Below are 27,014 nucleotides of genomic sequence, written 5' to 3' on the forward strand. Positions count from 1 at the left end.
CTAAGTTGATCTGAAATGGTTTTGGCTATTTTAAGATCAATTTTTGTTCATAAAGTTTATCATGAAAATACAACTTGGCTCTTAATTATTTTTGCTTTAAGCCTTGCTAATGAAGGTAAATAAACATTATTTAACTGTGATAACTAGATAAACAATTTCATTTATCTTTCAAAATAAAATTTTCTTTGGAGATAGTACATTTGTGATAATAATATATTTGTAAAATTAAAGATTTCCAAGAATTATCATGGACATTTCTACAATAGCTAACATTTCTAAATTGAAAGTTAATGCGATTAAAAAGTAATTGGTATTTCTAGTGAAGCTGAAACTGTATGTGATACGAAAAGCAAGAATCAACTGGGATTTATGTCCAAAGTCTATCTCATATCTAGGTAAATATAAACGAAACAGCAATATAAATCTGAATCTTTCAAATTGCACAAAACGGAAGAAAAGGTTTAAATTTGACTCGTCAAGGTACTCCTTTTCTGAAGAAAGCTTAGTATTACAATTGCTGTTGGTGTCCTTTCTAGCAAATTGTCATCTCGGAAAATTTATCTATTCTTGCGATTTCAAATGTCTTTTCAAAATATTGTCCTGTTTAATAAAAAATAACATCTTCCCCTTCATGTTCGCTCTTACTATCAACAATTAATATTTTATTAGTCCAAAATGGCTGCCCATATACAACAGTTCTCTATTTTTATCTTTAAAATACCGTTGAACAACATTTCAAACAATGTACACCTAAATTTTAGCATATCGATTTACAAGATTTCGAGCTTTAAATTCTATGTGTTGTGTTTTAAAGTGGTTACTTTAATGTATTTATTGTGAGGACATTAAAAATTTTTAAATTGTGAATGTGCAAGACAAGACGTATCCAGGTTAGTGTTTTTATGTGCTGATTTTATGAATGTACAAAGACGTTATCCAGAGCAATAAATGAACTAAATTTGAAAAGGTACTTTCGGTTTGAATTTATTTGCAAGTGAGAAGTGAAACATATATCGCTGTTCCAAAAGAAATGAACCATATGCTTCAATAATTTAAAACACGACCTTTTAAGGATTTTTCTAATCGCCAAATTTTCAATCTACAAAACCTGAATTTAAAAGATAGTAACTCTATTTCAAATGATTTCCACGTGGCGTTTTAGCCATTTGTTAAGAGTTTTTCATATTTGACAATTGTCCTCCATGAACATGAAGCAAAGGAGATAAAGGGTGTACGTCATTTAAACAGCTTCACAACACCACAAAACCCAAAATACATTTAGAGGTCAACGTATGGTCTTTAATTTTAAGAACAAAAACAAATGACTATACAAAGCCAAGCTATACTCATTTTACAGATATCAAAGATTAGTCATCAACACCAAGTTTTCTAAATGATAAAGCATTCAAAGACATAAATCAAAACAAAGCTTGAAGAGGTTTCTGACTTAAGAAAATGTTAAAAAGGCAGATGCAGATTTGGCGAGACTTAAAATAGATTTTGTTATGAATCAACCCGCCCCCTTTTAATGTCGAATAGTCGAAAACCAAAGGTAAATAACCAATGTCATTTAGTTTTATTACTTCATATAAAGGGCCAATATGAGTTTTATAAGCAAGTCAAAAGTAGAATATAATATTTATACTGTTAATTTTTGGCGCAATGGATGCGTCCTGTTATTCAGAAAGAAATTATAGAAGTTATTATTTGTAACCCGAAAAAAACCACACTTTCTTTTATTCTGATGGTATACAGCTAAACAATAATATTAAAGCAATTGAGTGTCATAGTTTACTAACGTTGAAATAATTAAATGTCATTTTAACTGCAAAATTTCAACTGAAATTGTCTATTTTATATATGCATTAATTTTAAGTTGGGATTTTTTTGTTATTGACTGTATTCCTTAAAAGTTCCAATTTTGACTATTCTAAACTATTTAAGCAGAATTATTTTTTTCTTATTATATTCAATAAGTCTATTTTCAATGATAATGCTCATTCTAACTTATTCTTCAAACTAGTAAATTTTAAAATCTCAAGAAAGAGAGGGAGAGAGAGGATGTGGTGACATAAGACTGAATAGCCGAGAGAGGATGAGTGACATAAGACAGAATAGCCGAGAGAGGATGAGTGACATAAGACAGAATAGCCAAAAAATAGTGCACTTTTTATAGGTAGATAATACAAAAAAATAGGGAACAGAGAGAGAGAGGATGAGTGACATAAGACAGAATAGCCCAAATAGTACCCTATATATATGTATATAATACGCAAAAATAGAGAACAGAAACAGAGAGGATGAGTGACATTAGACAGAATGTCGTTGGTTCATATCTGTCATATTTAATTTGTTTTTCGTTAATTGTTTTGATATGAATTAGGCTGTTCTCAATTGAATTGTTTCATATTTTTCCTGTCGGGGCCTTTTAAAGCCGACTATACAGTATGGGTTTTTCTCATTGTTGAAGGCTGTACAGTTGCCTATAATTGCTTACATCCACTTTATTTGAACTTTGTTGGATAGTTGTCTCATTGGCAGTCATACCTCATCTCCTTATTTTTATGTATTATACAAAAAAAAAATAGGGAATAGAGACAGAGAGAGGATGAGGTGACATACGACAGAATAGCCCAAATAGTACCGTATATATATGTATATAATACACAAAAATAGAGAAGAGAGAGAGAGAGCCTGGATGAGTGACATAAGAAAGAATAGCACAAAAGTACAATAAATATATATAATACAAATTATGTGTGACAAGAACAACACATCAATTAAAGGATGATTAATTAGTATCAACAAAAATACCGAACTCCAAGGTAAATTCAAAGAGGGAGAAGCCCATTAAAAGATACCTTCGATAGAGTAATGAACATTTACACTTTAAAATAAGGGAAAAACATACATATAATTTTGCAAAATAAAAAAAAAATAATCTATCTAGTATATACAACTCCACAGTCCTAAACTGTATACCTCCATTTTTTTATAACTTTGAACCACCGTTATTAGGTCTTTCCACTTTTCCGTGGAAAGACCTTTTGCTTTTGTTCTGATTAATATTTTCCTGTCTATATATGTCTATTTGGGTTGGAAAGACCTTCAATTGATCAAAGTTCAAGGTCATATTCTAAATTTTGATTTTGGCTTGTTCTCACTAATTTTTAGATATTGTATAAGATATCGACAAAATATTTTTACAGAATTGTTAGTTGCGACATGTCGTAACACATAAATTTTTGTTTAAAGGGTTCGTAGACATTAAATGGGAGTTTTCTCCCCTCTTATATTTTAAATTAGCCGTATGGTGATATAACTCATTAACCATATATGGAAGAGACCTAGAGTCTTTTGATTTAAGGTCCTTGTTTTATGACCTTGAAATTGGGGTCAAGGTCAAAGTTTGATTTGGCGTTCTAGATTTTGACCTTTGCTCTAACTTCTTATTGGTTCAAGATAAAGTCACAGGATCTTTTACATTGGGTTACACATATATGACCTTGAAGAAGGTCAACCGGAAGTGACCTTTGAAAACCGGAAGTAGCCTTGTTTGCATTATTTTCATGTACAATTTTCTAGAACTTTATATTTTTTGAATCAGTGTGAAGTAAGGTTCAATTGTAACAGGAAGTAGCATTTTGTAAACCTATAATCTCCCTTATTTTGAGCAAAAATATACAAAATCCTTATATTTTCGGAATCAGCATTAATTAAGCTAGTATCTGAAATCAGAATTGACATTTTAAACTAAAATTGAATATTTTCCTGTCTATATATGTCTATTTGGGATGGAAAGACCTTCATTTGATCAAAGGTCAAGGTCATGTTCTAAATTTTGATTTTGGCTCGTTATTACTTATCAGAAGCCGTAAAAGATATCGACAAAATATTTTTACTAAATTGTTATATGCGACATGTCGTAACACATAGATTTTGGTTGAATGGGTACATTGACATTAAATGGGAGTTTTTCTCCCCTTTCATATTAAAAATTAGCTGTATGGTGATATAACTCATTAACCATATATAGTAGAGACCTAGGGTCTTTTGATTTGAGGTCCTTACTTCATGACCTTGAAATTTAGGTCAAGGTCATAGGTAAATTTGACGTTTTAGAATTTGACCTTTGCTTTAACTTTATATCTATACATGATAGAGCCATGGAGCTTCTTGCATTAGGTTGCAAGCCATATGACCTTGAAAAAGCCAACCAGAAATGACCTTTGTGAACAGGAAGTAGCTATTTTTGTACTTATTTAACGTAAAAGTATATAGAACCATATATTTTTGGAATCAGTGTCAAGTAAACTATCATATTATACCAGAAGTGACATTTTTCAAACCGGAAGTAACAAATTATCTCCCTTATTTCAAACAAAAGTGTACAAAATCCATATATTTTTGGAATCAGCGCCTAGTTATCTATCATCTGACACTTGAAGTGACATTTCTAAAATATATGGTTTTTTGGTGGAAAGACCTTCAATTGTTCTCTGAACAATTGGTTTTTAATTTTAATAGTAATACATATACAACTAAAAGAATATTGCTTTTAAGGTATTAATGCTCTTGATCCTACATACTGTCGATACTTATTTTATGAACTTTCACAAGGTCAGTTACATGCTTTTCTCAAGCTGCTTGAGGTGTCTTTACAATAAATACATCGGAAATGTACTTGACTGACATTTTAGTATTGTAGAACATGGTTTATGCGTTAGTTAAAATTTGAAATGAACTTGGATAGATACTTTGTGCAAGTCTTTTGTAAGCTTTTGTGTGCTTAGAACCGATGTGATTTGTCAATCCTTATGATGGATGTTACAACACTGTCCCAGGTTAAGGGGATTCTTGAGCGATCAAACATATTTCAAACCTTATCTTGTTCCTTCCTAATGTACCTGTCCGAAGCTAAAACATGTAATCAAGTGGTCACTGTTGCTTGCTGTCTTACATATTTGTTCTTTGTTGTAGTAAAATTCATGCCATTGATTTTTTTTACTTTTACATTTTTTCATATTGTTATGTTTTATAGCTTACTATACGGCATGGATTTTGCTCATTTTGGAAGGACGTACTGTGACCTGTAATGGTAAACATGCACTGTACTAAAAAGTAAAATAACAAAAACACCAAACTCAAGGAAAATTCAAAACGGAAAGTCCCTTAACAAATGGCAAAATCAAAATCTCAAACACCTCAAACGAATGGAAAACAACAGTCATATTCCTGACTTGGTACTGGCATTTCCTTATATAGAAAATGGAGGATTAAACCTGGTTTTATAGCTAGCTAAACCTCTCACTTGTATGACAGTCGCGTAAAGTTCCAATATATTGACAACAATGTGTGAGGAGAACAAACAGACATAACAGGTAAAAATGTCAAACATTGGGGTACATCATATAGATATAGGAAGATGTGGTATGAGTGCCAATGAGACAACTCTCTGTCAACATTGTGTTATTATCTTAATCACTATAAAAACAAACAACTATGTCAGCAAATAAAAACAAAATGGCATGTAGACACTCCATATAATACATATCCTTATTTTCTAAATTGAATACTTAGTTTGTTTGCTCTTGCTGTGTTGTGCAGTAGAATGTATCCTGATGGTATATTCCATTATATATTACAGATATGGGTGGCTTGCTTATGAGAGCCGCCCTCTCGAATGGTCACTTTCATATTTGTTCTATATCATCAATTTTGTCATTTTGTTTTACCTTTCTATGATATTTTGAAAAGCTTTCACATTTTTTGTGTTTGCTCTATGTATGTTTTACATTTTATTTTGCTTAACTCGCGTCTTACACTGAAATGCAGTCAATTTTAGCGATTGATAATTCATTGATAACATTCTGGCGTATCACAAACAAACAACTTGTAACTTCTCATTTCATTGGCCGAAAGATTTAAATACAACAACAATTGTAGTGTGCACGTGAATTGACACAGGTGACCGACAATGGAATGTACTACGTTACTACGAACGTAAAAAACAATGATTTTTGGTCGAAATAATTAAATAAGTATTTTGTGAATTACAAATAGTGGGGTCGAAATATTATACTTATAATTTGTGTTAAGTAATATTCTTTATGCATGCAGCACTTGTACCGCACTATGAAAAATATAAGGATAAAATAAAATACATGTGCCGCTTTTATACGGATGAATGTATGAACCACTTTAATTTCTTTCATATTGACGCTAGGTTATTATCCTGACAATGTCGTAGTTACTTATAATAAGGATCTCATAATACTGATCCATTTCAAATTTATGTGTGCACGTGAATATAGATGTACTATGCAATGTACTATCATGGTCACCACAAAATTCAAATAAATTCAGTGAAGGCATGTTGGTGTAAAAAGGTTTGAAATGTTTCATCGGCGAAGATTTTATTTTTGCATGTGTGGAACTAAAAAATAAATAAATACTTGTGAGAAATGTGGTAGTTTATAACTATATAAATGTACTGTTTTCGATTTTAATTGGTTGAAAATTTATCCTTTAATTTCATACCGTAAGAATAGAGCTTTGCATAACATTGTTGAACTATCCGCCAAAGTAACGTGTGGCATGCGTGCGTATTAAAATGAAATACAAAATCATACATGTATGATAAACTTATAAACGAAATATTCAGAAATTAAGGATGACTACTGTAAAAGTATGTACAAAAATGGAGTCACCTTTTATCAATACATTTAGTGAATAACCACACTGTTTAAAACTGATTGTTTTTTATGCAACTATTTAAATATTTACAATATATAATTTTCAACCGAGGATAACAAAACAGTTAATTATAAATTAAGAAAGTATATCGCTGGAGTTTATAAAGTACATGTCCTTCCACTGTGCCATGGTTTGCCATCTCCATTTTTTCTCTAAACAAAGCATGGCTGGTTACATGTTCTGAATTTACTTAGAATTTCGGGATTTTTTTTTCAAAATCAAGTAAACTAAATCAGAAAAAAAATCACACTATCCTAAAACTTATGAAAGAATATGAATAATGAACATGACAGTTTATAACACAAACCCATTTACTATAAAAATCGAGCAATGCCTTTAGTATGTAATTTGGTTATTTGTGTAGTTAAGTACGGTTTCACTTCAAGTACAACGTTAATTTATCAAGTCCATTGAATAAAAGATAAGGCAGGGTGAGCAACTTGACAAAAAAAAAAGGCAGGATGACGATTTATGTAAAAAAAATCAGGATAAACTAATAAATATAGTCAGGACCTAACAGACTGAAAAATAGAAAGACAGGACAGAGATAACAACTAAAAAAAATGCAGGACAAAATGTTTCATCCAAGTCCCCCACCCCCAATCAAAATAAAATGGTAGCTCCCTTAATCCAGAACCAATTGAGAGGAGACAGTTGAATTAAATATTTCGACGTGACTGTTAAGATTAAAGTTTAAAATTTTACATGCACATGTATAAAAGCTAGAATTGCCATGGGATAATCAAGAACACAATCATGTACGTGAATACGACGATGGAAGTTTTTAACGACCTTGACCGGCTACGTGAATACTGATCAGTCCATTCAGCTTTATAGTACGCGTGTTCTATTTTCGCAGGTGTGAGGTCGAAGGTTTGAATTGACCAATGAAAACGATCGTTCCTTAACGAGTTAATCTAATAAAGTTTGTTTGACTGATTATGTTGCACGACCTTTCGCTAAGCTTGGCCGCAGTTCAGTATATCGTCGGGCAATTTATGTCAAATTTTATTAGAGCTCTTCGACTGCATTAACTATTATTAACCTGTCCTTTATTGTGATACTAATTCAATGCTATTACGATATTTAAAATTGTGAATCGAAATGGGGAATGTGTCAAAGAGACTACAACCGATCAAAGAGCAGAAAACAGCCCCCAAGGCCACCAATGGGTCTTCAGCACAGCGAAGAAATCCTGCACCCGACGGCGGGCTTCAGATGGCCCCTAAACAAAAATGTGTACTAGTTCAGTGGAAATGGACGTCACACTAAACTCCGAAACATATAAATGAACTAAAATTAAAAAAAAACATACAAGACTAACAAAGGCCAGAGGCTCCTGACTTGGGACAGGCGCAAAAACAGCGATGGGGTTAAACATGTTTTGTGAGATTTCAACCCTCCTCCTATACATCTAGCCAATGTAGAATAAACAAACACACAGCAATACGCACAGTAAAACTCAGTTAAAAAGAAGTAAGAGTCCGATGTCAGAATAGGTAACAGAAGAAACTAAGCAAAATGACAATGATACATAAATTAACAAAGGACTACTAGCAGTTACTGACATGCCAGCTCCAGACCTCAATTAAACTGACTGAAAGATTATGTCTTCATCATATGAAAATCAAGCACAATCTCTCCCATTAGGGGTTTAGTATCATACCATCATAAAATATATGAGAAGAACATAACCTGTATCATGCCAACAACTGGTTTTAGAATAAATGTGTTTATTTCTGATGCAAAGACCCTATGAGTGAATCAATATTAATTTTAAAATATGCCATCTTTAATGACATGACAACAGTATCGTAACTTTATCCTTTCTAATTAAGTCTGTTTAAAGGTTTGGTTAGCTTTTGACTTGTTTCTTTTTCGCTTTTCTCCATTTTACACATTATCTACTATTGATCATAATATTGAGTAACGGACATACTAAAAACATGATCGATGAAAACAACACTTTATAATTTCTTGCGTTCATCCAGAACACTCAAAGCTGAATATTTGAAAGCGAAAGATGTATTAACACCGAAACTGTTGAAAAGCTATATGATAAAAGGGACATACGATAATAGCCATATTCATCTAAGGTCAACTTTGCCTGAAAGAGTTGAAACTTTAGTTTCTTTTAATAATTTCGAAATTTATAAACGGAAAATTTAAGAAAGGTTTGATGTAAATCATGCCAGTACCAAAGTACTGACTACTGAGCTGATGATACCCTCTTGGACTGATAGTCCACCAGCAGCGGAATCGGCCAATTGCTTTAGAAAATAAACAACAATTTATAATTTCACGTATCCGAAGCGCTTTTTCTGATGATGATGAGGATGATAATGATGGGTGTGTTTAACGACCTTGACTGGCTATCAAGCCCTCGCAAGGTCGCTATTCTGAATTTACCTTCATCAGGAAAGCTCAAAGCCGAATATTTGAAAGCAAGGAATGTTTATCAATCAAAACCAAAAAATACTATTTAGTATTCACTACTAACTTCACGAATGTCAATTTGCTTTTAAAACACATTTCAAATTTTACTGCAAGCTGTTAATTAAAATTCCCGTCGACGTTTAGCACCTTCCATATTTGTGTGAAAGGAGAATGAGGATACGCCTCCGCACCAAGATTCTTCAAACGAAATGCAAGTGAATATCCACACATTTTCCCTTGCATTTCCAGAAAAACTGAAAGTCCTACTCTTGATTATCCTGGAAAATTACTGTTTCGTCATCAGTGAACGGGAGAGCTATCTCTCTCTCCTTTTGCTACGACATTACCTGAAAAACTCTACTATATACCAAGCAATACATTACCATGAGTCAAAAGACAAGTTTGTATTTATGAGTTGAATGAGAGATGACAAAAGATTTGAAATCAACATAAAATTATCAAAATGCCTAATTTTCTTATTAGTATTGGTATAAGGAAGACAACGACAGAAATGTAAGGCTAGAAATTTTTTGCAATAAATTAAATCATCGCTGCTTTAGTGTATTATTTGTCTTTACAGAGAGTTGTTCTGATTACAATAATGTAATCATGAGAGAAGAAATATGCATAATTTTCATAATGGTAAGTACCAGAGATTAAATTCCTTTTATGAATATATGAAAGGTATTGAGCTGTGAGAAGTTCAGGCTTCAAGTGCCAATTAATTTATAGAACAAATTGATCGACAAAGCATTATGCCTTTTTCATAAATGTATTTCCTCTAGTGGTAGGTATATTCCAAATGGATTTGAACATCAGTAAACTACTGTTGGCGATATTGTATTTTGTTAACTTTGTCTATGTTTTGCGTTTCCCCTCATTTTACACAACAGAAAACGTTTGATATATATTCTACAAGTGTTTCAATTGAAAGGAATAGTCAGATGTAGCCCTTTTTAATATCGTATTATTAATGACAGTTAACTTTTTTGGTAAAGACGAATTCAACCATATACATAAATTCATGATATTGATTATATAACTGTTTAAACATACAAGTGAAAAAATAAAAGTAAATAATAACATATGATATATTCCTTAGATTTTGACTTGTTCTCTTGCATTCAATTTGTCATGCCCCGAACAAGGACAGTGGAATTACAGAGCAACTGCCAATTGTTTCGGTGATCTGAATAAATACACATGCCTCTTAGATGCTACAAAAACCCGCTATACAGAAACATGTGATGGTTCTAGGGATGAAATTGAAGGTATAGCTATTTTATTGTCGCAGTTGTTAATGGTCAGATTTTGTTTTAAAGGAGACGGTATAATCAGAGCCATTATTTGGGCCCTGAAATTGCAAACATAGTAAAACTATTAAAGCCTTCAAAACTTTGTTAATTTATGGATAAATGTACAGGTCAATAACATCAGGACACTTTAGTGCAGAAATGTCACTTTTGATGTTACTGTGATGTTATAAACATGTTGAAATCTATTTGTCCTAAATTGACCATTTTACATATAGTTTTTGGACAAAATGGGTATAAGCAACAGCCTTACACGAAAACATAGTTTACACAAATTAACTATCTGTATAAAATACATCTTGTTAATTTGTTTTGGGAAACCGTTGTTCATATCTAAATATTAATGACAAGATATCAAAATTATGCTTATTTGGCTATTTATGCAGTTTTTCCACTAAAAGCATGAAGTTTGAAGCCCTAGTGCAAATATATAAGAGAAAATTCGAAAATATAAATACTGAAGTCTGACAGACTACTGCTTATGAACATCTGAAGACTGTTATTTGGTAGATTGATCATTCTTTTTGATATTTGGTTTGAAGGGACGAAAAAAGTGGTCGTAACATACCTTCTCCTTTACAATTATCATTATGTACTTTCACGGTACTACAATCTGTCGATACCTATATTTTGGCATTGCACAAGGTCATGTTTTCTCTGATTGTAAATGACGTCTTTACACTAAATCCATTAGATGTTGGATGTGTACTGGTTGATATTTTAGTCTTAGATACATGATTTATTTTATTAGTTGTTATTGGCTTTGAACTAGCTGCCATTAATTGCGAGTACTCTCAGATCTGTACTTAGTGTCTTGTTTGATGTTAGGGATGAGGGATAGATAAATACCCTGCCACATCCGGTCTGTGTTTTTGTTTGATGTTTTCTGCTTTGTATCGATCTGATGAGTTAAGCCTTTTTCAACTGATTTTTATAGTTGTTCTTATGTTGTGCTGTTACACCATTGTCCCAGGTTAGGGGGAAAGTTGAGCGCTCACAAACATGATTAACCCCACCACATTCTTTATGTGCCTGTCCGATGTCATGAGCCTGTAGTTCAGTGGTTGTCGTTGGTTCATGTCGGTCAAATCATTTTTCGTAAATTGGTTTATTATAAATTATGCCGTTAGTTTTCTCAATTGAATTTTATCATGTTTTTCATGTCGGTGCCTTTTATAGCTCATTATACCGTATGAGTTTTTCTCAATATTGAAGTCCGTACGGTTGCCTATAATTGCTTCCATTCACTTTATTTGAACTTTGGTGGATAGTTGTCTCATTAGCAATCATACCACATCTCCTTATTTTTATATCAATATCTTGTTTGTTGGATTGTTAGAATAAGTGCTAGTTACAAGTTTTTAAATTTAAAATTATTGTTTCCCATTTTTGTACTTTCATTATTAACAATAATATCTTATATAGCATACATTCAAATGAGATTAAAACTTACCTCCGAGTGAACCATGAATTAGTATTCGAACGTTCAACACAGATGCCTCATCAGAAAGCACACCGATTGTACAAGAAATGTTTCAAGTCGAAAGCTGTAAAACACGATTAGAAATATCACTAAAAGTATACGACTAGAATTAATTAACTTATGTTTTATAACAATCAAAGAGAGAAAATACCAAAGGGATATTCAAACGCATAAGTTGAAAACAAACTGACAATGTCATTCAAAACGAAAAAAAACCCAAACAATAGTATACAATACACAACAAATCAAAACTGCTTTTTATTACTTTATTAAAATAGGACATAAGTCAACCATAAACCGGAATAATTTTGATACTACGAAATGCAGACCAGAGAGATTCCAACCAATAGACTTTACAACAGTCGGAAACAGTGACTGTGTTTTCCAGAAGTCAAAATGTGTCCAGGAAGGTCAAATCATTTCTTCGCTCAAGAACGATTCTTCGTTGGAGGACACAAAATGCCTGTGTGATTACACCAAAGGATATTCGTTCATCAATGTACCAAAAGACAAATGCTACTGTAATCCATCAGTTGATGATTGCTCTTGTTACCGAGAGTTTTGTCCATCAGGGAAAAAATTGTCACCAGGTGAGTCAATGCATCAGGAAGAAAAGAAAGCCAATAATTTCAACCTGTTCAAGTTTTTGTTTAAACTACATTCCCATTTCAGTAATACATATGCTTTGTTTCCTCTGCATCTGTTTCTACGGCTGCTTGAAAACAACTGTCTCATATATGATATAAGCATGATGAGCAGGACTTCACATAGAATTTTAAAAACTATAATATTTTTTCAATATCTTTGCAATGTAAGAAGTAAATGAAAATCTTCCCATTTTTTCTGTTTTATCTAAATATCTATAGACACAATTTGCAACAAGTCAAAACAACAAAGTCGAAGGTAAAACCGTTTAATCTTCCATCAAATAGCTTAAACAGATAAACTATTTTCCCCCCTAAAACATGTATTAAGAAATTTAAGTAAACGTATTACTGATGATCTATAAATAATGGTAACGGAACCATACAAACTTACAGTCAATACGTATTTAGAGACCATACAAGATGATCCAGAAAAACAATGTTTTAAAGAACATATTTGACACTAAATAATAAACCATATATCAAATTTATTAGCATCAATTTCAGTTAATTATGAATGCGGAAAACTTACGAGACAAGAAAAAAACTTGTTTTACATTTTACTAAGGTTTTCCTGATGAGAGGGGATTAAAAACATGAAAAAAACGAGATACATCAATGAGACTGCAGCCTAACATAAGAAATAACCAAAACTATATCTAGAGGGCATCATATACAGTCTTCATCAATAGACGGTTTATACAAATGCCAAACTCTTAATTAATCGACCTGAGCTTACCCATAAAGTCATGCTGAAGATATATACTGTTATTACACATATAGGTTTAAATTCTTTATACTTTGTATACTTTATTCGAGAGTTTCTATTTCTATGTAGCAACATCCCAGAAACGCCTGCAAATGGAGTATATTTTTCCAGTCAATACATTTTCTTTCCCTCGTTGTGTTTTGTTGACTGTGCTATTTGTATTTTGGCCGTTTTTCGTTTTTTTGCCATGACATTGTCACTTCGTTTTCGGCTTAACAGCTTGACTATCCCTTTGTTAGCTTCCGCCTTTCTTTAAGCGGTTTTGATTGTTTGTATAATTTTCCAGACTTTTTATCCAGGGTGTACTTTTTATGTATTTTTTTAAAAAGATTCCCTCTGTGTATGATAATATTTATGATATCATGGGGAATATATATATATATATACCTTTTTACGAATCAGCTATTTATTCACAAGTTACTGTCATTTGTTATAACGTTCCGATATTTTTTTAGTCATTAATGCAAATATCATAAGAACTGATGAGTAGAATACTACTGAAGTATCACAAAGTAGATGTATAACAACTTATTAAATGAAACATAGTATATTTATAATAATGATGTCTTTACATTTTTAAGTTCTTTTTCCGTTTTGCGCTAATGTTGAGCTGAAACTTGAAAATGTCTGATTTCATTTTAAAATATAACAGATGAATGGATATGCAAAAAGTAAATAACAACATGAAGTTTGACACATAGCCCTCAATATTGTCCAATTTATAAAAGTAAAACTATCTTTTCCACTCCCAATGACCTCACATTAAAACATTTTGCAGCAATGTGGTCAGTATATTTGTAAGAGGTACGCAATTTTTCGATATTTCTAACTCATTCTAATTTTGTGTTTTGTAGACTAGCACATCACACAGACATGCACACATATACTTTCATTTGTTTATTTTACCTTGTTTAATCATTCCAGATTATCAATGCAGTACGGAGATCGATATGAAAAAAAGGACATGGAATTGTTTGAATATCGCATTTGCCGATGACGGGTAAGTTCGAAAGCAAACCCCGATACGATTGTAGTCATTAAAACAAAAAGGTCAAAAACAAAAGAACGTAGTAATTCCGTTTTGTCGACATGATTGCCTACAAGAGTTGTTAACAGCAAACATGAGGTCAATTGTAATTATCTTAAAGAGCAATATCATACAGAGTTATATAAGTTCATTGAAATCAACACAGCACTGAGAAACTGATAGCTGGCGAATAGTTACCTCGAGACAAACACTTCACTATCAGTGCTAACGACCTAGTGAAGATACCAAAACTGTCTTTAAATAAACTAACAAAATATTTTACACTTATTGACCAAAATATTAACAATACAAAGCTGTCAATTTGCCTACTGTTCATCCGTTTTTATTTTCTCTAAAGTGAATTATGAATGGGAAAATTGCAAGGTAAATGTCAATGAGACAGGAAGCTTTTACATAAAGATTAGGAGAAGACAGCTTGCGGACAATATGAGTTTTTCAACAATTATAGATAAATGTCTTAACCATATGTCAAGCTAGAGATATTCCTGGGTCTAGAAAAAATATATTAGGTGACTACCAAAAATCTGCCATGAACAACAGCCTTTGTAATGACAGCACATACACGATATGAATAGTTGCTGAAGAGGTTAGTAACTTGGGATAGGCAAATAAAGAGGATGTTATTAGTTTTGTTTGTACAAAATTCTACCTCTTTTTCTCTTTTTAGCGGAAAAACAAGTACATATAAAACAGCAATTCTAACAAAGTGTTGAAAAACTACTTAAACCCTGAAACCAAGCTTATTTATATTCTGATATATAATCATGTCTTCTTCATTCTAATATGAACTGTTTTACCTCCAACTAGATTTAGTCATTGCGAAAAGTTTACACTAATGCCTCCAATAGATATAAGAAGATGTGGTATGAGTGCCAATGAGACAACCATCCATCCAAGTCAAAATTTATAAAAGTAAACCATTATAGGTCAAATTACGGTCTTCAACACGGAGCATTGGCTCACACTGAACAGCAAGCTATAAAGGGCCCCAAAATTTACTAGTGTAAAACCATTCAAACGGGAAAACCAACGGTCTAATCTATATAAAAAACGAGGAACGAGAAACACTTATGAACCACATCAACAAACGACAACTATTGAACATCAGATTCCTGACTAGGACAGGTGCAAATAATTGCAGCGGGTTTAAACGTTTTAATGGTACCAAACCTTCACCCTTATCTGAAACAATAGTGTAACATCACAACATAGAAAAACACACTATATAATATCAATTGAAATGGCTTAACTCAATCAAAAGACATATTAACACCGGTGAACATACACTGAACAAATAAATGTGATCTATGATACAATGCAAATACAAAATAAATAAACTAAGGGAAAAATAATTAAAGTAACATGTTATACCACTGTGAAATGTGAAACAATTTAAGAAAAACAATATACTTGAACAAAAATATCAGCCATTCGCAATAACTTTAAACACAGGTAAATAAAAAAAAATTTGTTGTTAGGTATACGTGTACAGTTCAGATAGAGAAAGGAAATATTTTTATAAAATAAATAATTTTGATGTTCATAGTACGAAGAAGTGAAAATTTATAGTAATACCAAACACTTATCAAAGCTGGTATATAGACCAGATATAACCCTGAATAACATTAAATAACAAAAAAGCATTACAATTAGTATCAACAGGTCATAAACAAGAAAGTACGATTTGAGAGTACTTGCAGTTACTGACAGCTAGTTAAAAGCCAAAAACAATTAATAATAAAAAATCATGCATCAGAGACTAAAATTAAATCAACTATAACACATCCCAGGGATTTAGTATTCTAACGTCACGGACAGTCAAAGAAGACATGACTTGTGCAATGCCAAAAATAAATGTATCGACAGGCAGTAGTCTAGTTAGGAGTTAACTTCTTTATAGATCAAAATGAACGTGGGTGTGTCTTTATACATCCCGTTTGAAAAGAATACAAATTTAGTTATGTTTTAATTTGTTAATGACAAAATCGATATTAGAGCCAATGTAAACTATATTCAAAGATCTAATTACAACATTGGTAAGATAACCTTTACTAATAAATTTGTTTAAAGGTTCGATGAGTTTACACGGTTCACATAGTGATTTCCGCGCTTTAAGTACAATATTACCGTAAAATTTAGGATGTGAAATACCGTTTTTAATCAGTTTTCTACAGGTACAGCCAAATTTACTAATCAAATCTTTGTATCTATGAAAAGTTTTACGTAATTTATGGTAACGAAATCCCTGACTTAATAATTTACCAGTGATGCATTGATTACGTTCGTTAAAATCTATGACATCACTACACACACGGGCATAACGTTAACGAACGAGTTGGGATAAATAAACACCTTATGATGGAGCCATCTAAAAATGAAAAATTAACGATAGGGAATGAAGGTCGTCTCTTTTGTCGTAAAATTTAGTATGGAGTTTTCCTTTAGAGATTGAAATGTCCAAATCTAGAAAAGGACAACTACTGCTGTTTATGTTAGATTTAGTTAAAGTAAGTTCTTTTGGGTAAATTTCGGTAGTATATTTAGAGAACTCTGGATTATTTAACGAAAATATATCATCTAGATAACGGAAGGAATTGTTGAATGTATCAACCAAATGTAACAATGGCGTGTCTTTACTGAGTTTGGTCATAAAATGAGAATCATAGCAATACAGGAAAAATCTGCTATTAAAGGGGCGCAGTTAGTGCCCATAGGAATGCCTACTACTTGTCGATACACTTTATCGCCGAAACGTACATATATGTTGTCCAGGAGAAAATTTAAAGCTTCAATCATATCTTCACATTTCCAGTAAGTGTATATAGCATCCTTTCCTTTTTCGTTACAGAAAAAGGCTTTAAACGAGTTACAGCAAATAAATTTGTAATGAGATTTCTCAAAAGACCATTAAATTAAATATGAAAACTTTTTCTTGATAAGATTGTGTGGAAGTGTAGTATAGAGAGTAGAAAAATCATAACTGTCAACAGAATTAAAAGGACCATCAAAAGCATGTATTTTAACTAAAACCTCTACAGAATTTTTAACACTCCAAAAATAATTAACACCACTATTTTCATAAGCTTTATTACAAAAGTTAATAACAAGCTCTTTGATAGAAGTAAGGGAGGTAGTTAGAAGCACTGATAGATTGGTAGTAGAACACTTACTAGATGCGGAGATGAAACGGAATTTAAATGTTTTTTTGTGCAATTTAGGTAACCAGTACATACTAGTAGTAGGGACTTTCAAATGTTCGGAAGAGGCTTTAAGCTGGGTAGTGGCAGTGATATGCTTGTTTACAATTTGACTCTCTGTAGAGCGTACGGACCTGAATGTAGATGAATTTATAATTTCGTTTTGAAGAACTTCCTTGTAGTATATGCGTCACACCACCACTACATTGTTTGCTGCTTTGTCTGCCGGTACGAAAACAAACCGCTTTGCGAGTACTAGGAGTTTGTTTTTTTATTCTAGAAATGGGAATATCATGGACCCCATTACTAATTTTAGAATTGTTTTCAAGTCTGATTTCCTTCACGTGAGTAAGTGTAACAATGATAAACTTAATATCTGAGTATTATTGTGTAACTTTTTTTTCAGTAAAAACGACGATCAAGTTCGACTATATATCGAGGATATTGACCCCAAAAATGGTAAATATTATTATAGAATGAGTTTTTTAAGACAAGGTAAAAAGAAAATAGTTCAACGATGTGAAACTAACAGGTAAAAAAGATATCCAAAGACCGCCTTGCATTATGTTAAAAATCCCTATAGTAAGACACACTAACGTAGTTTTTGTTAATGTTAACAAAATGTGAAATACATATAGCTAGGTTGTGACCCTTTTTGCTTATCACGCATGCAAAGCTTTTAACGGAAAATCAGATGCTACTAATCTACAGTCCACTTACCTCAACTAGTTTAAAAACTTAAATATGAATAGTATACATAATATGTAGAGCTTGACTCCCTTGGCTCACTATGACGCGTGTGGCCGTTTAAAATATAGAAATAAAGAGATGTGGTATGATTGCCAATGAGAAAAGTATCTAACAGAGCCAAATGCACGTAGGTTTAAACAACTAAAGTTCTTATGTTGTACTGTTACACCACTGTCCCAGGTTAGGGAAAGGGTTTTGCGCCAGTAAACTAGTGTAACCCCGCCACATTGTATATGTACCTGTCCCAAGTAAGGAGCCTGTAATTGAACGGTTGTCGTTTTTTACTGTTTCTCATATTTGTTATTCGTTTACTGTTTTGCATAGTTGTTCTTGTGTTGTGCTGTAACACCACTGTCCCAGGTTAGGGTAGGGTTTTTGCCTTCAAACTAGTTTAATCTCACCATTTTCTTTGTGCATGTCCCAAGTCAGGAGCCTGTAGTTCAGTGGTTGTCGTTTGTTCATGTCTGTCATATTTGTTTTCGTAAATTGTTTTGTTATAAATTATGTCGTAAGTTTTCTCAATTGAATTGTTTCATATTTTTCATGTTCGGCCTTTTATAGCCGACTATACGGTATGGGTTTTTTCTCATTGCTGAAGGGCGTACGGTTGCCATGACGGCGTGCACAAAGCTGAGTCAACAAACGTATCGTCTTCAAATTACTTAAATCATTTACGACGTCGGCATTTTTTCACCAGAAAACAAACACGTAACAAAAACACTGGACACTTAGTTTATCACATAACTTTAACATAAACGTTCAACATATTTCTTTCTTTTTCCAATAACAAAGTACAGCTAATGCACATTCTGGAAATATAGATAAATATATGCTCAGAGTAGTGTAATGAATATAATAAGCGACTATGTCGTGAACCCTTTTCAGAAAATAGCGTTAAAACGTCATTTCTTTGAATTGTAACATAATAGCTGGACATTAAAAAAAATCAGGTGTTCAGTCTGGACTATCGAATTATTCATATTTTGCAGATTTTTGTAAACCTCTTGTTATGCACATTTGGAATATCAAGTTATTTTGAAATAAAAAAAATAGCAATTACATATTTTTTTTTACCGATTCCTCCATTTTCGAATAATAATCCTTCCAAATTACTACTTCTTACTCATAACGAACTACATTCCAAACTCATTCACCATGGCCGTTTTGATTTTTTTTGCGGTGAATTTCATATGACGTCATAGTCCGAATCTGAAAAATTCTATTATACAAAAATGCGGGAAAATATGTTGAATTTGTATACATTTTAGTTGAAAAAAACACTATTTTATGCTTATTTAATGTTACAAGTTACACATGTTTTTGCCGTTTTCTCCATGTTCGTTTCATACTTAATAGATTTAATTTCGATAACCTTACTAGTAATGTGGATTTTAATGGCTAGCATTCATCATTTTATCATTAAAAAAAACTTTCTATCTAAAAGATATTTTAAACAAAGTTGCATAAAACTACTTTTGAAAGCGCATTTTACAGTTGCCGTCATCTTTGTGCACGCCGTCCTATAATTGCTAACATCCACTTCATTTGAACTTTGGGTGATAGTTGTCTCATTAGCATTCATACCACATTTCCTTATTTTTATATTCATCATGCGGCCTTATCAAAGAGCTAATAAATAACCGTATAGTAAGCTGTTTAAATAGGCTTCGGCATGACATATTTTGAATCAATTCGAAAAAGAAAATCACCGCTTTGTTTACAGCTGTGTAACAACGTAACATAAGAACAAACAGTAAAAAAATTCAATTGGGAAGGGCATGAATTGTAGGATCATCATTTTGAACAAAAAAAAAAAAAAAAATAACAAAAAGAAGAAAAACAAATATGACATACAGCATTAAACGAAACCACTATATCACAGGTTTTTTGTTTGGGATAGGCTCATAAAGAACGTGGTGGGAGATTAAACATGTTGGAAAGCGCTCAGACCTCTCCTAACTTTAGGACAGTGATATAACAACAATATAAAAGCACACAAAAATCAGAAGGAATAGGTTTGACTCGTCAGATCAGCACAAAAACAACTTAGGATTGTAAAAGATGTAACGGAGAAACGACATTTTTCCTTTGCATGCCAACATAGGTATCGATGCCATAAATATAGACAGTATTCTTCATTATAAATCAGTTCAATCAAAAATACATCCCTACTTATAAATAAGATCACTCTGTTCCTATCATATCTTACACCTATACCACACCTATTGCGACTAAAATTTTCCATTGTAAAAAGGTGATGTAGGATCTCAATATTGACGACTTCAAGTCTAAACCTCCTGATTGCTTCTGTGCTAGTTCCTCATTCATATACTATACAATTATAGCCTTTGTAGGAGGTCGATACAAGGATATATTGACCTGGAAGAAGTATATTGACTGAGGACGAAGTCCGAGGTCGATATACTTCTTTGGGTCGATATATCCTGTATTGACCTCATAAATAGGCTATAATTGTTATATTATTAATTTCCGACCATATTTGTATCAAAATCGTCATTTGATTTTGTTGTAATTTTATAGATATCACATTGTCTCCTAGACAATAACAACAGATTAGTTGTTATTTCATTTACTTTTTTGATGTTTTTTTTTTACATGTAATGTATTTGAAGATTTTTTTTCTTCAAATAATCGATCATAGATATTTTTTTATAAAACTTTTAACAATATCATGAAATTCATTACATGACGTCACAAAGTATATCGGTTTTTAGATATTCTTAAAATAACCGTGCAATATGCTTTTTGCTGTGCAATATGCTTTTTGCTATCCGCCGTTTTCTCTCTACCTTCGAAAATATAGTTTAACATGTGACTATCCCTGAACGAATCAAATTAGTTAAAATATACGAATTAATAATATTATATTATATAGCATGATTTGACTTCTCGAATAAAATATTGTTTAAACCAAGGACCGAATATATATGTTTTTGAATGGTTTGTCAATTTTGACGTATTTCCGAACAATTGGCCAAATATAAATGCCTTACGGTGACACAAAACTGCAATCTTGATATATTGAGTCAAAGTATAAGTAATTAGTAAGAAACATGTTTAACCAAAACCAAAATTGTTTTGAAAGCATTTCTATAAATTGTATTTCAGAAACAAATAACTTCATACTTAATAAATATATCCTTTGTTGCACTATTTTACTTATAGATAAAATATCCTTTCAACAGCACCAAGAAGCACTGAATAACATTTTGATTTAAAAAATAATAAATTTCTGGAATTTGTGGATATATAGTTTATAGTCTCTTTGATATTCGAATTTCAGTAGAACTTGTCAATTTTCTGATTTCAAATCTGTCAAGGTAAAATAACAAAAATACCGAACTCCAAGGAAAATTCAAAACGGAAAGTCCTTTATCAAATGGCAAAATCAAAAGCTCAAACACATCAAACGAATGGAAAACAATTGTCATATTCCTGATTTGGTACAGGCATTTCCTTATGTAGAAAATGGTGGAATAACCCTCTCACTTGTTTGGCAGTCGCATAGAATTCCATTATATTGACAACAATGTGTAATCACACAAGGTAATAAATTAATTCAGGAAACATCTAAGCAGCTAACGTTTTATGAACACCAATATTTATACTAAAAAAGGTACACTTGGAAACAAATTAAATTACTTTTTCGGCCTGTAATTGAGAATTCAATAAAAAGTTTTGGAAACGGGGGCAACTTAATTTTGACTGGGAAAGATTACAATACAACTGGCCACACTGAACACTTATATGTCTAAATACAGGAAGGCGAATGGGAAAATTAAGAGTAAGGCGATGGGTGGTGTTAAAGTAGCGGTCTTTAAATTATACATTACCAAGCACAAATTTCTGAAATCTTTCAATTTTAAGGGCTACATGCGTAATAGATTTTCTTATTCAATAAAAATGATTCTTTCTTCCGATAGTCAGACTATTTTGAATACTTGCTGGCCTCTAAAAAATACTCCCGAATACTATCAAATTGTATTTGGACATTTTATGAAACTTATTAGGAAACTTGTTTCTGATTTTTCTTAGGCCGAAATGTGGGCCTGAGTACCCTATCACGATTTTAAATTTGAATCGAAAAGAAAATCATTTAAAATTCATATTTCCACACACACACACAAGTTTTAAATTTCACGTTTTGATGATTACATGACATCTATGTTTCAAAAGCCGGAATCCGTAATGTTGATTGGGTGACTTCAATTGCAAGGCATTCCAAAATTAGATTGTATTTCCTCCAAACATGCAACATTCACGATAGCACGTGCTTCCCATGACAATGTCACAACAATGCAAAGGAAAACAAACGAAAAAGTTGATATAAGCCGTAATTGCATGGCTGCCTCCAAGCTTCATACAAAATGTGCTTCGACCAAAGCTTTTACGCCCCAATAAAATTACAAAAAGAAACATTGAATTATTCCTAAATACAGAACACCATACTGAGCATATGTTTGAGTCGAGATTTGTAAATATTTTGCATCGCAAAAAAAGGGGGGGAGTAGGATTTAGTTACCACTTTAATGGTTAGTGCCTTCCAGACATTCGTTAATGACTGATTGAGTATTTAATACCACCCGAACAAGCAAATGGGGGAGATAAGATCAGGGATTACGACCGTATACGAATATGGTCACCTGAATTTTTTCAACAATAATCCAGTGAAAAATACCTCCGGCTCTGTCTATGACGACCTACCAACGTACAACGTACACCAAATAACGAATCAAAACAGCTGTATATGTGTTATATTAGTGATATGTTCAACAAACTCGACAAACTAGTCAGCCAAACACACGAAATTGACCTAGATATTCTCTACAGGGAAAAAAAAAGCATAACGACACTCATTATTTTTTAAATCTATTGTTTTTCTTCATTGTTCTAACCTTTATAAAATGAAAACTTAAAAATGAAAAAAAGAAACATCTAAGGTTGAATGGAACCGGAACCAAATTTGCCCACACGCATCCATATAGTATTTACTTTAAAAAATGCAGTTTCTGACTCTCAACTACAAAAATAAAAATTAGAGTGATGGTGTCAAGTTAACTTTGGTACTGGCATGAAAATACGGATTTTGCTGTTATAAAATGTTGGAAATTATTTTGAATTAAGGAATGTATATCCCTCATGCAAAGCTCTGATTCCTTGCTTTGGCTATACTCTTTGGTCCTTTTTGGTTTATAGCTCTTCATATGTTTAATAAGCTTTGGATTTTCAAATATTTTGGCCTCGAGCATCACTGAAGAGACATTGATTGTCGAAATGCGCATCTGGTGCAGAAAAATTGGTACCGTTTGTGTTATTAAAGCTATAAAAAAACAAGATCTGTAGAAGAGCTATAATAACGGACATTGTTCGTTTACTACTTATAGGAGTAATTGGCCTTGATTGACATTTTTATATTTTTTGGTGAATTACTCAATACTGTTTTAAATAGAGGAAAACTGTAATCAGCAATTATGATTAGTAAAACAAGATCTACATAGTCAATATGGCGAAATTCAGATAAACCTCCCACTTGTATGACAGTTTTTTTTTAGTTTTGTTATATTGACAAAATTTTGTGATCAATCCAAACAGACATAGATCTGTACTTAGTGTCTCTTTTGTTGTAGGGATGTATAAGTACCCTGCCACGTCCGGTCTGTGTTTTGTTAGATGATTTTCTCCTTTGTATCAATCTGATGAGTTAAGCCATTTTTAACTGATTTTTATAGTTGTACTACTACACCACTGTCCCAGGTTAGGGCAGGGTTGGCGCCTTCAAACTAGTATAACCCCGCCACATTCTGTATGTGCCTGTCCCAAGTCAGGAGCCTGTAATTCAGTGGTTGTCGTTTGTTGCTGTATATCAAATTTATTTTTTCGTTCATTATTTTGTTCATAAATCAGGCCGTTAGTTTGAATTGTTTTACATTTGTCATTTCGAGGCCTTTTATAGCTGACTATGTGGTATGGGTTTTGCTCATTGTTGAAGACCGTACGGTGACGTCAAAAGTCATACAACAACAAAAAAGACATAATAGCACAAGACAAATAACGAGGAAACTAAAGTAAAATTAAAAGATACGCACACAACTTCAGCACCTAGAATATATAACTCAAGTTTGTGAATGTATCTATTGGGTTTTGGTACTTTCTAAAGAACTTTTTTGAAAAAAAGGAAGAGACGTTATTTTAGAAAACCCTGGCTCATTAATTTTTTGCTCAGACATCAATGACGTTTTACAAAGTCTGAGTAGCAGCTGCAAGCTCTTGACTATTAAATGAATTGAGAAATGAATACTCCATACGCGGGTGCAGTTGGTATATTGCTGCAAAGGTGAGGAAAATTTATAATCGCAAAATTAAAATCGTCTCGTTTGTCATATATTCTGATACTGAGATGACCGCCGTTATCAAATTTAAAGGTAAATGTCTAGAAATGATGCGGAGGAAGCTGTATATGTGATTTCTTTAATCATGTTCAAGATAATATATTAATGGGACCCAATCAGAAAAGTTGGATTGTTAATGAAAGAACATCTATGATCAATATACCAGCGGTGAAGTTCTTTAACACGTCAAACTAGTTCAATCGCACCACATATTGTACCTGCACGCTATGTGTAACAGTTGTTTTTTTTTCAATATTGTTTGTTTTTGTTTTTTTTTAAATTTGAGTGTTGTTGCTCGATGTGGTCTGTTGTATTCTGTTGATATTGTTTGGTGATTCCTGTTACCCTTTCATATATTACCAGATTTTTTTTACATGATTTGACTCCGCAGTTTGTATCAGATATTAGCAATTTAATTAAAATTAGTCATCCGCTCTTGCTCCTCATTTCAGTTCGGCTGTGTATATGTCGCGCGACATATAAACAACCGAACGAAAATGAGGAGCAAGTGCAGAGAACTAATTTTATTTAGAGAAAGATATTAGCAATCATAATTTTTTATAAATTACTATATTTTATTATATATTATTTTTATTTTTATTTGAACACTACTATTCCAGAGAACTGTTAATCGGCTTATCAACAGTCATATTTTTCCACATTGAATTCTTTAGACATGAGAACTAGATTCCTAACTTTTATAAGATAAATTCAAAACTGCATAATACATATTTTAAGAATTAATGTTTAGTTTTTTCCCTCTTGGTGTCAGTTGCTGTATATGTGTTACATAGACGAATGCAAAGTAACGTTCTTTGTGCTGATTGTTTAGTGCACACTTACAAATACAAAGCTCCTTATTAATGAAAGCTATTAAATCAAAGGATTTTAGAAAATAATTATGTAATTTATCGAGTGAGTTTGAACATCAGTTTCTATAACAAATCACCTAAACCTCATTCTAATGATAGTTTATCACATTATTGTTTGCAACATAATAAATAATGTTCAAAATTTTCATAATTTATATTCCCTTTTATTGATTAGTTATTAAAACTATATAAGCAGTAATGAATCCTTAACATATGCGACAACTTCTCATATGTGTGCTACTTCATGTTCTTTTTAGGTTTTTTGTGTTCGTGTGGTTGTTTTTCATTGTTGTAGCCTCATTTTGCACATTAAGATGAATAAAAAGAGATATGTTATATTTAGTTCACCAAATTATATGGAAAGCCGCCTCTCAAAACATCAATAATAATAATAATTAGTTCACCAGTCAACAACAAAAACCTCAACGAAACAAACAAACCAAAACAAAACAAATAAGACAAAAAACGAACAAACAAAAGCTAAAATATAATAGTTTTAAAGGTTTAAAGCTTGTTTTTAGATAAATGGTACGTTTTTCTATCATATTTTTATAGTAAGATTGAAAAAAGGAATAACAAAAATCATTGGTTAAACACATATAATACCATTGTAAAAAAAAAAACAATGCTTAACCAATAGATAAATAGTTCTTAAAACAGTATTGATATAACCATGGAAGTATTATGTTGTCAATACAATACTTCCATGATCACACTATTCAGCTGAAAACTTGGGATGAACCAGTACAGGGAATAGCAGTTCCTTCCTGTATCTAATGACAGGCAAAAGTCTGCAATTTAGTCTCGTCAGTGGGACTACAACTGAAAGAAAAAGAAAACACAAGGAATGAATCTTTTCTGTGTACCTACTGCTGTTTTAATTTCGACTTTTTAGTATTTTATATTTTCAGTAATAACTAGAAATACATGATATTTTAAATTCTTTAATATGTTAAGAGTGATCATCGAATGAAGTGTAGAATACAAGCAGTCTCATAGGAATTCATAGTAATGAGACTGCTAAGAAAGCTACCAGAAGAAATCGTTTCATTCACTTATTTATGAATAAATATTGACCAAATTGCTTGAATGTTTTCCCTGTAGGAAGACCATATATAATAGCAGCACAAGTAATTGTACCGATTATAGTGGTCATAATGGTAGGTAAGTATCATATTTTTCTTTAAATAATACATATTTACATGTATACGATATATATGTACGGCATTGTTATAAATGGAGTACTAGTATACCAAAGTCAGGCTTAAATAAAGGCAACAGTAGTATACCGGTGTTCAAAAGTCATAAATCGATTGAGAGGAAACAAATCCGGGTT

At 32.1% G+C, this 27,014-nt stretch overlaps 1 protein-coding gene across 5 annotated transcripts in view; it reads left to right on the forward strand.

The window, feature by feature from the left end:
• Window positions 1-754: 754 nt before the first annotated feature.
• Window positions 755-27,014, forward strand: part of LOC127728293 (ankyrin repeat domain-containing protein 12-like) — a 66,062-nt gene continuing 39,802 nt past the window's right edge. For 2 of the 5 annotated variants that reach the window (XM_052235626.1, XM_052235628.1), the window contains exons 1-7: window positions 758-890; window positions 9,773-9,834; window positions 10,295-10,463; window positions 12,267-12,578; window positions 14,326-14,401; window positions 18,053-18,105; window positions 26,783-26,842. In XM_052235626.1, the coding sequence (XP_052091586.1) occupies window positions 9,802-9,834; window positions 10,295-10,463; window positions 12,267-12,578; window positions 14,326-14,401; window positions 18,053-18,105; window positions 26,783-26,842 (703 nt within the window). In that variant the 5' untranslated portion in view covers window positions 758-890; window positions 9,773-9,801. Of the gene's footprint in view, window positions 891-9,772; window positions 9,835-10,294; window positions 10,464-12,266; window positions 12,579-14,325; window positions 14,402-18,052; window positions 18,106-26,782; window positions 26,843-27,014 lie in introns of all 5 variants that reach the window. The other 3 variants (XM_052235630.1, XM_052235629.1, XM_052235627.1) reach the window with 3 other exon arrangements.

Source organism: Mytilus californianus, unplaced genomic scaffold (genome assembly GCF_021869535.1).
Source record: "Mytilus californianus isolate M0D057914Y unplaced genomic scaffold, xbMytCali1.0.p SCAF_2, whole genome shotgun sequence".
In the NCBI taxonomy this organism is placed as follows: Eukaryota; Metazoa; Mollusca; class Bivalvia; order Mytilida; family Mytilidae; genus Mytilus; species Mytilus californianus.